At 36.0% G+C, this 14601-nt stretch overlaps 1 protein-coding gene across 2 annotated transcripts in view; it reads right to left on the bottom strand.

Moving 5' to 3' along the window:
* Positions 1-6145: 6145 nt before the first annotated feature.
* The window catches only part of add2 (adducin 2 (beta)), a 66816-nt gene continuing 58360 nt past the window's right edge, over positions 6146-14601 (bottom strand). The window contains exons 15-17 of one of the 2 annotated variants that reach the window (XM_039768430.1): positions 12738-12842; positions 11431-11464; positions 9378-9477 (exon numbers count right to left, since the gene is read on the bottom strand). In XM_039768430.1, the coding sequence (XP_039624364.1) occupies position 9477; positions 11431-11464; positions 12738-12842 (140 nt within the window). In that variant the 3' untranslated portion in view covers positions 9378-9476. Of the gene's footprint in view, positions 9478-11430; positions 11465-12737; positions 12843-14601 lie in introns of both variants that reach the window. The other variant, XM_039768429.1, reaches the window with a different exon arrangement.

Raw genomic sequence — 14601 nt, forward strand, 5'->3', positions numbered from 1 at the left:
ACTTATATTTAAAATTTAAATAGAACTTGAACAGATATGATAGTTCATAATGCCCACGCAACACTACATGCACGTAAGAGCAGAAGTCATCCATTTTAACAAGCAGCATATTGCACTGATACAAAATAGCCTGCCCATTTAATTATTTAGGAATGGATAGATAAATTAAGAATTTGTATAAATAATGTTTTTCTGTTTTCTTCCTTGATGGATTCTGGCACACCCAGCAACAGCTGCTCGCACCCCAAAGGGTGTAATATATATATATCTGTGTGTGTATATGTATGTGTGAATATATGTAGATATGTGTGTATATATATGTGTATATGTATATATGTACATATGTATGTATATATGTATATGTGTATATGTATATATATGTTTATATGTGTGTGTGTGTGTATATATACAGTGACAAAATAATTACATTGACAATCATGTTACGTTATTTTCAAAATGTTTCCTTTTCTTTTTCATTACTTCTTTAACACACTACTTCTCTGCTGCGAAGCGCGGGTATTTTGCTAGTTACAGTATATGGACGAAAAAATAGGTTCCAGTTTATGACCATTACGCGTAATGAAACCTGCCTAACTTTTGTAAGTAAGCTGTAAGGAATGAGCCTGCCAAATTTCAGCCTTCTACCTACACGGGAAGTTGGAGAATTAGTGATGAGTGAGTGAGTGAGTGAGTGAGTGAGTGAGTGAGTCAGTGAGTCAGTCAGTCAGTCAGTCAGTCAGTGAGGGCTTTGCCTTTTATTAGTATAGATTTCATCTACTGTTAAATTCTGCTCTGTACTGTATAATATTTTTTATTTTACTATTATATTGTATTGAGGATTACTTTTGTTGTGTTCTGTATATTGTATTGTATTTAACCCCTTCTTTTTGACACTCACCCCAACCTACCTGGAAAGGTTTCTTCCATTTTATCCCTACTAAGGTTTTTTTTTGGGAGTGTTTCCTTGTCTTCTTGGAGAGTCATGGCTGGGGGGCTGTCAAAAGGCAGGTCCTGTTAAATCCCAATGTGGCACTTCTTGTGTGATTTTGGGCAATACAAAAATAAATTGTATTGTATTGTATTGTATGAAATAACACGGCTCCCCTTGGACTGACTTTGGCACACTTTTGAAGGAAAATTTTTAGGACAGTTTTATTTTCATTTTTTGAATTGACATCTCCCAAATCCAACATTAGTGATGAGTGAGGACCAAAGTGTTCCGGTGTCCGAACAAATCACGATGTTCTTGTGCTCTACCGGGCACACGAGTATAATGTAAGTCAATGGAAGACAACCAGGCACCCCCTGCTCTGAAGAGGGGAGGGTGTCTGGTCCATTGGAAAAGGTCAGAAAGTGACAGAAACACCACCCAAATAGACCGGGAACAGCATGGGGACGATGTGTGGATGCATCTTGGACTCCCAAGTCGCTGCTGGGAAACCAGTTTGTCCGAGTTGTATGGTACTTTTACAGATTAACAAAAACACGCCCAAAACCACCCAAAAAAATCAATTTTACAGGAAAAATGACGCTTTAAAACATTATATGCCAGTGCATGCAGGTGAGCTGACGCTCTAAAACATTATATGACAGTGCCTGCATATATAGCACCCGATGACGTGTTCCGGCCAGCCAATGACTGTAACATCAGCACCTGACATGGCTACTGGCTTTACAGTGAGGGCAGTACTTACCTGCCCCTTGATTGGCTGTCTCCAACCCGCGAAACATGTGGGGTAGAGACTTGAGCATGTGGTGCTTGTTCGAGTAGCGCCATGCTCCGAGCATAGCGATGCTCGAGCAGAACACATGTTCGGCCAAGCATGCTCGTGTGAGCGCTGAAGTCGGGAAAACAACTGAAGAACTTAAACCCAATTAAAAAAATAATTTCTTTACTCTTAATTCTTGGTGAGTAGAGAGAATGTGAGACTGCCTCTTTCCAACTCAGTCAACTGATTTGGATTTTGTCAGAATATCTAAAGTAAACCTGTTCTCTCTTTTATATATTAGAAAAGAAAAAAAAAAAACCCTAGCAGTTCATTCTGAGGTTATACATAGCTTAGGTTAAATCTTAATTTATGATATACTGGAATGTTCTTAAACCTGAAACAAACAGCCATTTGCATTCCTAAGGAATACACCCTTCTAATTATACACACTTAGAATCAATTTAAACATTCTTATAGTCCATAAAGATCTTACATTCTTCACAGGGTCCTCTGTTAGTATCAGAGGTCAGCATTTCTTATAAATGATAAAAGTTAGTCCCTTAATTCTGTGCACTCAGCCCAACTCCTTTTCTGCATAAATCAGGAACAAATCATATAGCTCTCTGCAGCATGATCAACTCAAAACACAGTCCTTGATATCTGTGAGTTAAATAGATAGATAGATAGATAGATAGATAGATAGATAGATAGATAGATAGATAGATACTTTATTAATCCCAATAATGTTTTCTCTTCCTCACTCGCTCATCACTATACAACATGCTTTACATTGTTTTTGAAATTTCCAGATTTTTCATTGAAAAGCATTGGCAAGTTTACAAATTCATCTGTCTTAAAACAAATAAATATGTTATGTTACTTCAAATACAGATCAGTTTACTTCAACTTGTGTATTTTTTTGAGATGTTTAAAAGCTGCTCCTCACAGTAGAACAGTGAAACACCTATAATTGTTCACACTGAAGTGATGGGGTGGAGTCAGATGTAGGCGGGGTTGGATGGCTGGATGTTGACATATAAAGAAAGCACAATGTGAGACTTGTATTTATTTTTTCAATTCATCAATAATGATACCCTTTATTGATTCTGTATGATAGTAATGATATTGTTTATTTATTCATCACCATACAAAATACTGTCCCTCATTGTACCAGAATGCAGTGGTAGGTCTTGTTATCTGCTAATAGTCTGCCCATCTTCCTCAACACCATCCTGTGCTCATCTCTGTGGGTACGTTGCATCTTGAGGGACCCTCAGTCATAGCAGCTGAATTCTCCTGCTCCTTGAAAGTGAAATGGTTCATGTTTATAGAAGTAAAAAACAAAACAACTAAACTCATGTAGAAATGCATGAAAGACACTCAGTGACATAACTCATACTCAGTATTTCACTAAAAATAAACTCATATCTGCATTGCCTAAATATTATAGTGATTCAATATTTCTCCATTATAAATGTAATCTATTTGCAAAGATCCACACTAATCTGCAGTCTACCATATTCTGATGCAGTCAACAGTTTTAGTTTGATGCTTCACAACAGATTTTAAATCTTCATCAGGTACTTCTTTGAAAAATGTTATGTTTAAGAAAACTGAACTCCAATTAGCCACAGGCCCTCCACAACCATCAGCAACTAACAAGAGCACAGGAACCTTTTCATCACTTGAGATGGAATCTGCGGTCTTTGAAATAATTTTCAGCTAACTGATAATGTAAAAAATATTTTATGTATCCTTATGCATTTAAATCACAGTCATTGCTTTTGAATAGGACACACTGTTATAAAAATATGTAATATAATTGTGATAACAAATTATATTATATTCTTCCATGAAATTAGTCAAAATGCTGTAACTAATATGAGCAAAGCAGTTCTCCAAACACACCTGAATGTTCAGCCATACGTACGTTTTCTTACTTTTTGCTTTACAGTATATGTTATTTAGCAAACTCCTGGCTGCAAGATGGACAGCCTCCGGCTCTTCAGTCTGAATTGTGCTGGGTTTTCCTTTTTGACCATCAAATGTCTTTTGATTCTAAACTTGATGTGTTGATGTTTCCACGTCTAGGCAGTTCAGAGCCAATAGGTCTTCCTGGACAGCATGTGGTTTACTTAATGTTTACATTTTTACATCTGTACTTGTCAAATGATGGTGACATCAGAGGGTATCACAATGACCTGATGCCAGGCAGTTGATTTTATGTGATTCGAACTTGATTTGTGAACTTACATGTCGCACAAGTCAACTGCAACAGAGGAACAGATTTTTTTAGTTAGGTAAGTTAATAATCCCTTCAAGAAGTCAATGCAGATAAAGAAAAAATCTGGTATGGATAAACACTGCAGGAGAGGAGAGTAAAATTTCAAACTCACTTAATCCAGACCAGGGCTGCTAGGGCTGCTGTAGCCTATCACAGCTAGAACAGGGCACAAGGCAAGAACAAACTCTGGACAAGGCACCAGTCCACTGCAGGACAAACACACACAAGAGCCAATTTAGTGTCTCCAATTCAACTAACCAGCATGTCTTTGGACAGTGGGAGGTAACCCACGCACACATGGGGAGAACTTGCAAAGTTTATGCAGGGGTGACCCGGGCTACCAATGCTGGCCTACTTACTGCACTACCGTGAACAGAGCAAAAGGATAGAATTTGATAGGAAGGTTAACAAGTGTGCACGCTACCAGTATACTACTGGCAGGAGAGACGTCTCAGACCTGAAAGGAACCGCTAGGTCTTTATTGTTTTGTGGTGTTTTTTTTTTTCATCATCCATTATTTTGACTATTAAAGGCACTTAAGTGGAGATATTTCTGGGGAACGTGCCCATTTACAGTCGTGGTGAACTAATCCAGGCAATTTTAAAATGGAATTAAGAAGGCAAATCAAATTATCGTTTACTCACTTCCTGGACCCTTATGAGTGTTCTCCTGCTTTTTTCATGTGGAGTAGTGTCATCATGCATAAAGATGCATAGCATCTCCGTGCCTGTTGGCACATACCTAGTGAAGATTTAAGCTAGATCAAGATTTTTAAATCAACTGATTGGTCTGTGTGAGAATGAGATGTTTGGGAGTAGTTGGGATACTCAGGTCTATATAGAAAGTTCTATGGTGAGATGGTGAGGATAGGATCACCATCAAACTCTTTCACAGCTAAAAACTGATGTGTTTCTTTCCTCTGTTTCCATACCCTTATTCAGTTATGCTCCCAGTTCCTGAACCCTGCTGGAAGAAAACCCAAGTATCATGGTTTTTGTGATATAACTTTAAAATTTTACATGCCCTGTGCAAGTTAATGACTATTTCATGTGAAACAAGCATTACGATTAAGGAACAATGTCTAATCAAACACGTAGGAGGAACTGTGAGTAGTCTGACACTTAATATTTGTATGCTAGGAATTCTCTGAAGCTAATAAAAATGTAAAACCATTTAAATATTGACACAAAGTGAAAGCTGAGAATGTGATTAAGAAACTGTTCAACAGCCTGAACTTCTTTAAACATATTAAGTCAACAAGTCAAGCTGTTTGTTCATGAATTTAACAAAACATTGGCACTTATAAAGGAGAAATCTTTTTTTTCATCTATAAGATCCAAGAGACACTATAAACAATTGTCTTCCTGTTTGAGTTTAAGCATTTAGACAACTAACCCAGCTGAAGCCTCCTTACAGTGCTTTGGTGTTACATTTGCCATGTAGGAGATGCCATCTTGCTTACATTTAAAACCAATCAATGAATAGAATGGCAACATGCAGTAGCTAAGAATGTCTGAAGCATTTATCTCTTTAAAGTTTTTTCTCGCTTACCAGTTTTTTTAATTAATATATTTGATTTTCCATGCTGTACTTAAGGCCTTGGAACATCTGCAGATTTTTTTTTTTTCTTCAACTTCTTCCGGGTTTTTATTTTATTTTATTATCATCAGACTTATCTTTAGAGTCTTCGTATACACTACCATATAAAGACACTGCCTTTCTACCAATTATATTTCTACTTTGTGTGTATTGATGTTTTTTATATTTTTTAATCATTATTATTCTTATCTAATATTTGTTTTTTTTCTTTTCTTGCATCTATTTCTTTCTGACATTTTGTAAAGCATTTTGAGCCACCCCTTCGGTATGAAAATGTGCCATAGAAATAAATGTTATTATTTGCTGGAAGCCTCCAAATAAACCATTAAAGAGATGCCTGTCCATTTTTCCCCTTTCACACACATCGACATGCACCACTTCCTTGTACTAGACAAATATTGTTTAAAAATGACACACGTGGATGCTATCCAGCTCTCTGCTACTTAAGGGTTTCTTATAGTGCCTCACTTTAGCAGTTATGTGACAATACTACACAGACTGAACCCAAATAAATAACACTTTGACAGGCTTGGGTGACACCTGCAGTATCCCCTTGAAATAAACCTCCAGTTTATTATTATACTATAGTTCTCATTACAGACAAAAATAAGTTTAATGCTCAGCCTTCATCACACACTGGTGCACATAGCATCATGTTAGTCACTTTGCTGAGGCCAAGAAGATGGAAAAAGTGTAAACAGGCTGAATAAGGTCAGTGCTTGCTTTAACAAAAATTATTTTTATTGATTAATAGACAAAGCCAACAAGTTAAGTTCTGGGTGGAGAGTTACTGTATTATATAGTTAAAGGAGGAAACAGGGTGGTCAGAATGATAAGGCTGTACAAGTGGAGCCATCTCAGTTAGCATTTATTGGTATGAGAAGAATTTAGATGAATTTAAAGCAAGAAATGATCAATCATGTACAACCTAGAATTAAGTGCATGTGAACAACTGTGTATAATCCGGCAGCCGTGTATGTTTTAAGAATGCGTGTTAGTCACCTCCAGAGATGCATTGAGATTTGGGTGACCATGCTGGCGTATTCTCATTTCAAAAACACTTCTATTTGCCACAGTATCAACTTGTTTTTCTAATTATCTACTTAACAGCTATTACATATTTATTTCAACTTACTTGTATTTACAGCTGGCAGTGTGGCTTGGCGGTGTAGAGCTAACTACAGACTGATCCCATGACTGACCGGAACACAGGGTTTTGTATTTTCTTCTGTTAGATATCACAGTAGCATTTGATTATTAATTTGGTCTGTTTTATTCAATGTCAAGTGTCTTTTAAGATAGCAAATTGAATAACTTAATACAGTGCCTTTATATCCCTGCACCTTTGGGTGATTTTTTTGCTAAATAATTTCTAATGTTAATAGTGCACTTTAACAAAGCCCAAGCAAATTTTCACCCATTTCCCTATACAGCACTATATTACATTCTGTGCGAGTATATTATTTAGACACAGAATTCAATAATGTCACTCCACAAAAAGTATTACAGAAAGAAAAAAAAAATTACATACAGTTAAATTGTTTTTACATGACCTCCAAGCAGGTTCTATGATACACCATAGAAGACCGTGATAGACAGTGCACTGCCCAACTCCATGTAAAGACAGCAGTTATATACAGTGTTATAAAATGATCCAATCGGCAGATATGGTGGAGTGCTGTGTAATAACTGCATCAATTTATAGCAAAAGGGTAAAATGCAAATTCCATACAAATCATCATATCCATCCATCTTTCATACCCACTTATCCACAAATTTTCACATGACTGGTGGAATCTACTAAAATGCAAAAGAGCAGTAGGTCTGCTTCTTCTGAAGAGACACGCCATTGAGATATACAGTTTAATGGGTTAATGTTCCTTTGAAAATGATGAGAAAAAAAAAAAAAAAAACTACTTATTTAACCACATCAGCTTGCCTCAAAATCCAACTTACACACATCATTTACAGCATCACAATCCACTCTAGCAAAGCAAATGGGAATTAAGGCCAGCACTTCCACCTTTGTAGGGCCAGCAGAAGGATCCATTTCAATCCAATAATTTCCAGGATCAAGAATGTCTACATTGGACAACTGCTGAACTCCCTTGTTAGTATAACCTTTGTGTGCACAGCAGATGAAGACAGGTACTTGACTGATGAAAATTAGACATCTTAGTAGCTGTAAATGTTACCCAGGGCTTTTCAGATATGGGGATTTTAACAGCCTACACCTTATCTCAACTGATGACGAACCTACAAGAAATGTTGCTTCTCTTGTATTCTAGCAGGAAGTGATGGGCCTTATTGGACATTATTCCATTATTCAGTATACAAATCTAACAGGGAGGTGGTTTCCAAACCATTGTATGAAAAGAATAAAAGCAATCCAACGCTAAGAATCTGGCATGTATTGCAAAAAGGATGAGCAAGTGTAAGGATTTTATATTCCAAAATATGTGTGAAACAGAAAAAGGCTGATGAAATTATTTCAGCAATTCATACCTAGTATAACATAAAAGAATAAGCATTAAGATAACAATTATATCAAAACATTATTTAAAAAGTTTACTACAAAAAAATTGCTTTTTCCTATGATTTTTGTGAAATATTTTCCCTGATCAAATGAATAAGCAAAAGTTGTCCTTATAATGATTAGAAATAAGAAAGAAAAGGCGAAGGAGACAAAATTGTAGACACTGTGTAAGGACAAATCTGTAAATAAATTAGCTTTTGTGTATAATTTAACAAACAGAAAAGGAGTTGCAAGAGTGTGTGTATATTGTATATACTTAGCGGTCCTACAATTTCACAAACCCCCTGTTAAGTATGGATATCCTGCATTAAATGCATATTTGAACAAGTGATTCTGGGTATTTACATCCACTAATCAGTTTTCTGCACTCATTTTTTCCAGGTCACGCTCTGAGCAGCAAATGGCGCAAGACGGGAGTCAACCCCAGTCAAGCAAAAGCCAATTCGCTCACATCAGGCCAGTTTAGAGGCTCCAGTCTATCCAATAAAAAGGATTTGGGCTGAAGGGGAAAGCAACAACATTTGTGAAAACCACAAAGACATAGGGAGGAAAGAAAAACTTCACGCAGAAGTCACCCTACTGGGAATCACAATTCCAAGGGATGGTATGTGTACTAGTATGTCTATATATATTCACTTTATATTTTATATATAAACACACATTGATATAAAAAGTGCAGTGCTCTCCGTGGCTGTTAACAGGTTTATGGCAGTGCTCTTCAAAGCCATTTAAGCAGGTTAGATAGCTAAAATGAAACCAAGGGTTCAGGCATGACACCCAACAGCTTGTTTTTTCTCTTGACATCACTAGTCTGGTTTAAGTTCAAAGTGTGCAAGTTTCCATGTTAAACCCTCCCGCCCCAAAAGTTAGGTTTGACCAGTTTCAGGGTGCTCATAAGTGAAGTACTGCCTAACTAATCATCTCAAATATGCAATTGCTTGTATTTCTTTCAGATTTTTAGGAACTTTAAGGGCCCATAGCTACAGTGTAAACAGCTCTTAGGTATAGGCCCCAGATATGGACGAAATCCGCCAGTGGTCCCTGTTCAATTCATGACTCAGTCTCCTTTTTTTTTTTGCTCTTCTTTAGGAATGATGGCGCTTTGAACTTTTTCTTTTTCTTGGACGGAGACTTCGATGGAGAGCCTTCGGGGGATAGTGGGCCACTGGTTACGGATTCAGTTTTGTTCTTGGTCTGTTCATTTTCATTTTCACTTTGTGTTGAAAGTTGCCTCATGCCTTTGGACAGTTCTTCATCTACAGCCTGGTCCTCTTCCTTTCCATTAAATACTGCTGGCTGTTGCTCTTTTAATGGTTTAGTGGAAACATCTGTCATCTTGGAGTCTTTGTCTAAATAATGGAGTTTCAAAAAGAGAGAAAACCATTACAATATTATACACATAATGATGGTAAATGGAATTGGACAGATAACTTCAATAATTAACTGTCTGCATCAAAGCAAATTAGTTAGAAGTTAGGTATTACAATGCAACAAATTGCCTGTACACAAATATTTCTAAAGATTGTTACCTGCCAGGACCGTATGAATGCTGAAACACATAAAAATAGTACAAATATAAAAACCTAGAGCTTGCATCAAACCGAAGAATTCATCTCTCAATGGCCAGATAGAATAGATTTGTCTAGATGTTCTTCAGTGGAAAAACTGCTCCGCACAGCAAGAACTTTGAACACAACCAGCAGCCAACAGGCTTTAAGGTGTATGAGAGCATAAAACATTTGAACGTTATGTTTTGTTACAGGTAGTTTTTCATATTTTCTTTTCTATATACAACTGTTCAGACATTTACATCTTAGATACTTCTGTGAGCATGGATGTTGATAATCAACTAAATATTTGTTAAACAGACCTTCAAACTTTCCTGGCAGGAAATTCTTTAGACAATGTTGGCAACCTTTCATATAATTAGTAAAAGAAAATTACATACCAAGATATTTTACCACATACACACATATTAATAGTGGTTAGCAAAGGGAAAAGCAGCCCAAGAAGCCAAAATAATGAACAAAATCTTTAGTCCGCTGAATCTTATTATTCTAATATAGAGGTTTATTTCATTCTTATAACATGCAGAATATTACGTTTTCATTTTCTCTCACTTCAGTCTTTACACATTCATTTCTTCTTCCCATATGCCTAATGCAATGTGCAACTACTACCAACAAACTCCAGTTTCAACTTGCCTGCACCTGACCGTGTTTCCTTAAGCCAGACTTTCATGAATAGAGTGGTAATTACAAAGTATACTTTGTCCTGCACACTGATGTTCAATTTCACAGAGCGTATCCCCAAAGGAAAGGTCTCACACATTTGATTCCGAGTGTTCCTTTAGATTCAGGTAAGTTATTAAAACAGGAACATTACACGGAAGGAACATCTATAAAAATGCTACTTATAAACGTGTTTTGTTTGTTAGAATAACGGAACCCGCAATGTTACCTGAAGAAAAAAAAACCTGAGAGTGCTGATCAGTGAATTTGCAGTTTACTTATTGTAATCTGCTAGTCGATTCCATGGTAATATACTGTACATTGCTTATAAAAACGCCCAGCAAGAAAGACACTGCTTTAATGACTGGCTTGAAACTTACTATGAAAGGATACATTCTAGAATTTAGTTGCATTTAACAATTTTAGGATGGCAAAAGTAATCGTCTTACAGACTCTCCTTTTATCCTGAAGATGAAGATTTACTTGGAAGATCTTCATAAAGATTTTACCTGTAACTTTTATTTGAACTCTAACTTCAAATTGTCAAAAAGATAATGCATGTTCAATCATTCTGGAGTCCTCATCCTTTTAAAACTGATCTACTTCTTCCTTGTCATTCTCTCTTTTATAGTTAGTAATATTATTCAATAATAAAAGCATGCAGATAAAAATACGTTAAGAGGAAATGCATAGGAAAATGTAGCAATATGACATGCACTTTAGTATTTGACACAAAAAAAAAAACAATATTGGAAGAAATCTGTGCTGCTCTGATTCTGCTACACAACAGCAAGAAAGAGAAAAGAATTAACTGAAGCTAAGTCATGTTTAAATATGCTGGATAGATATTAAATGTACCTAAAAGGAAGTGAACTAAATTGGACTAGATTCACACAAAAAATAGAAAATGTGAGTCTTGCTTTACTTAATCTGACATTAGTTTATATTTTTTGAGAAACATACTTTAGATCTGTCTTATGTGTGGAAGTAAGAAACAGGGTAGTGGAGCCATAAAAATTCTTCTGCAAGCAAGCGCTCTAGAATATTTCATAAAAGGTCCTTCATACTTACTACAATGACAAGAACTCAGTGTCAGAAGAAACTCCTAACAGTAAAGTCAGGAAGGAAGGAAGAAAGAGAGGTGGAAACAAATGGAAGACAAAACAAGACAAAACAATGAAGACAGGAGAACACAGATATGCACTCTAAATTATAATTGGGAATCCCCCTCCTGCACCAAAATGATTATAAATGTTTGTACTGAATGGTTAAGAAATTGGTCAAACTGGAAGAACAATCTTATTTTATGGTACTTCCAGCACTAAAGATTTGATAGTGCACTTTGACACCTGACTATAAACTATGAGGTTGCAGGTCACACAAAACAGACTCATGGTCTAATCCTGAATGAGTCAAAAAGGACGCTAATGTTCAAAATGTGAAATTACTGTTAGTCAATCAGCAATTCTCAAACCTGCTTAATCCAAGGTAGGGTCGAAGGGCTTAAGTCCATCCCAGGTGTAAGGCAGGAAACAGTCCTCAGCATGGTGGCAGACCATTATAGTGTCCACTTACACATATATTGGGGACTATTTGGAAATGCCAATTAACCAGACCTGAATGTGTTTGGGAATGTAGGCAATGTGCAAACTCTACATGGACAACATCCAGGAATTGAAGTAGAAAACTGCATCTATAAAGCAGCAGTGCTAACCATTGTGCTACTGTGCAACACGTAAGTAACTGTATGATTGTGACTTGTAACTTTCTTTGGTCTATCTCAGTCTTGGACCGTGGGGTAAATAGTCATGATATTTTCTAACCTGGGGTTGTGTGTAGTTGGAAGACTGACGCTAATCCCAGATATCATAGGGCACAAGGAAGGAACAAACCCTGGACTATCCATTTGAGGGGGAACACACATAAATGACATAAAACACCATCGTTCATTATATATAAATTGAATGATCTATTCTTCATTTTCATAGAAATCACCATGGCAACCTATTTTCAGTGCATTGCACAGTATTTGCAGCTCAAAGTGTGTCAAGGAAGAGAACAGAACTTGCAGCTTAGACATTTACAGTTCAGCCCCTAAGCTACAGGGCTTCTCCGTCTGCCAGCACCTTACTGCAGCTAGGAATCCTACACAAGCATAAAAAATAACATGCAAGTTTAAGGGTAAACCACTGGAATATAAAATATTTTGATCTAATCTTCTATTGAAATGTGGTTTATTTTTCTCTCTCTTTCTTATTGGTTTTTTAAGTAATTAAAATCAAAATCTCGTTTTTTTTCCCCCCCCATTTACACTTTACATGAATTTAATCTGTTTTCTTAGGACTGTGCAATCTTATATAATCATCACCTTTACGTACCTCCATTTGACTTTGTTGGTGAAGGAATCGGGCTCTTAGACACCACAGCTGATGGACTTTTTGTAGGAGAGGTAACACCTTCATCCATTGACTGATCCTCCTCTCCTGGTTTAAAAAATAGCAAAATAAACTAGAAACTAGGCAGCAACCATGCCTATTACAATGTACCTTTAGAAAACATTAATAGCCAAGTATCATTACTGTAAAACCCTCAAAAGTACAAGATGCAACATACAAACATACTTTTGTATCACTTTGTGTAGTGAAAGCAGATCTCCCAAAATGTATATATACAGTACATACATATACAAATACTTAAAGCTTGATAGATAGTGTCAGTCCATCGGATCACATATCATTAGCCTTTAGTGCATCAACAGATATCACAGAAAAGGCACAACTGTGTTGCCCAAAATTTTGATGGAGCAGAATTCAAAGTGGAAATGCAGGCATGTGTGGAGATGTGAGGGATGTTAAGAGTGCCTGCACACCTGCCCACTTTGTTCTAACTGCTACTTTCAAGGCCTGTTTTTGAAGGTGAGAATTAGCACTTCTTGCCTCCGACTTCATTGGTGACAGAGGGAGGATTCCTGCATAGTACTTCTAAAGAATGATATGATCATCATGGACTACCCTTATTTACCTTACCAATTGCATTTGCTAAATGTATTCAATTGGATTTTCTCTTCAGTAACCAAACAATACATACAATACATACGATACTTATAATCAATGCTAAAAAATAAAAATGTAAACATATTATAAAGTGCAACATAAAGTGGTGAATACAAAGATTGTTCAGGATATGTTCATTTATGCAACTCTTTAAAGCTTTTTAACATCATAACTGTCAAACCAAGTTTGTCAGAAAATCACACAGTCAGATTTGTGTTATTTGCTGTTGTGAAATTGATGTTTGTGTTTGCATCAGTCTATAGTAGAAGGAAATATTAGTTGGATAAAATTACTTAGTATTGAGTAACATTTAATTGGCAAGTCCATCTGATCACATATCAATGCAAATTTCAAGTGTCAAATTCCAAATGTCATGATCTCTTGATACTTCAATGTTATGTCTCCTTCCTTTTTTTTTTTAATTTATTTTTTTTATTTATAAATGTGTTCCAACTTTGAGATAAGTATTAAGACATTATTGCTTAGCTTACATACTAAACCAGAAGTAGATATTTAACTGGACTGCCAGTTCTTTCTGTGATTACTTAAAACTGGAGATGGCAGTGTAGCAACTAAAAGCAATATTCCTTTGGCTTCAAAATTCCAATAAACACAAATTTAGTGCTTGCTGATTGAAGTATGTAGTTTTAATACTGTAAGCCTACTAACCACGCGACTCCATGATATAGGCACTTCCCTTAACAAATTTAAAAATCATATCCTCAGAGTGGTTCACCTTGTGCTACAAAGTATTATGAGCTGAGACACATCATTGTCTGGCCAATGTGGATATTTTGAAACAATAACTAAAGAGATTATATTTTTCAACAAACATATGGAGCAAATTATTTGTTAATTTTATACATGAGTCACTGGTATAGATAAGCCAGTAAAAATATGGATGACTGTTTGATGGAAAAGTGTAGCCATGTCCATTACATTCTGAAAATGAATGCAAAATTTCCAATTCTTTATTGAGTCTACTGTATACAAGAAGTGACATTAAAAAGCAATTAAGTTTGCTATCATTGCTAACTAACTTATTTAGGTGCATGAGAAAAGTTAAAATGATTACAGCTCAGCTGATTGGTAACAAAGTCACATCATTATGCTCTCAAAGAAAATGGAAATCTTGCATTTTTTATTTCAGAACGAAATCCATAATAGAGTGAAAGGAGCAATAACAAAA

Source organism: Polypterus senegalus, chromosome 11, assembly GCF_016835505.1.
Source record: "Polypterus senegalus isolate Bchr_013 chromosome 11, ASM1683550v1, whole genome shotgun sequence".
Taxonomy (NCBI): domain Eukaryota; kingdom Metazoa; phylum Chordata; class Cladistia; order Polypteriformes; family Polypteridae; genus Polypterus; species Polypterus senegalus.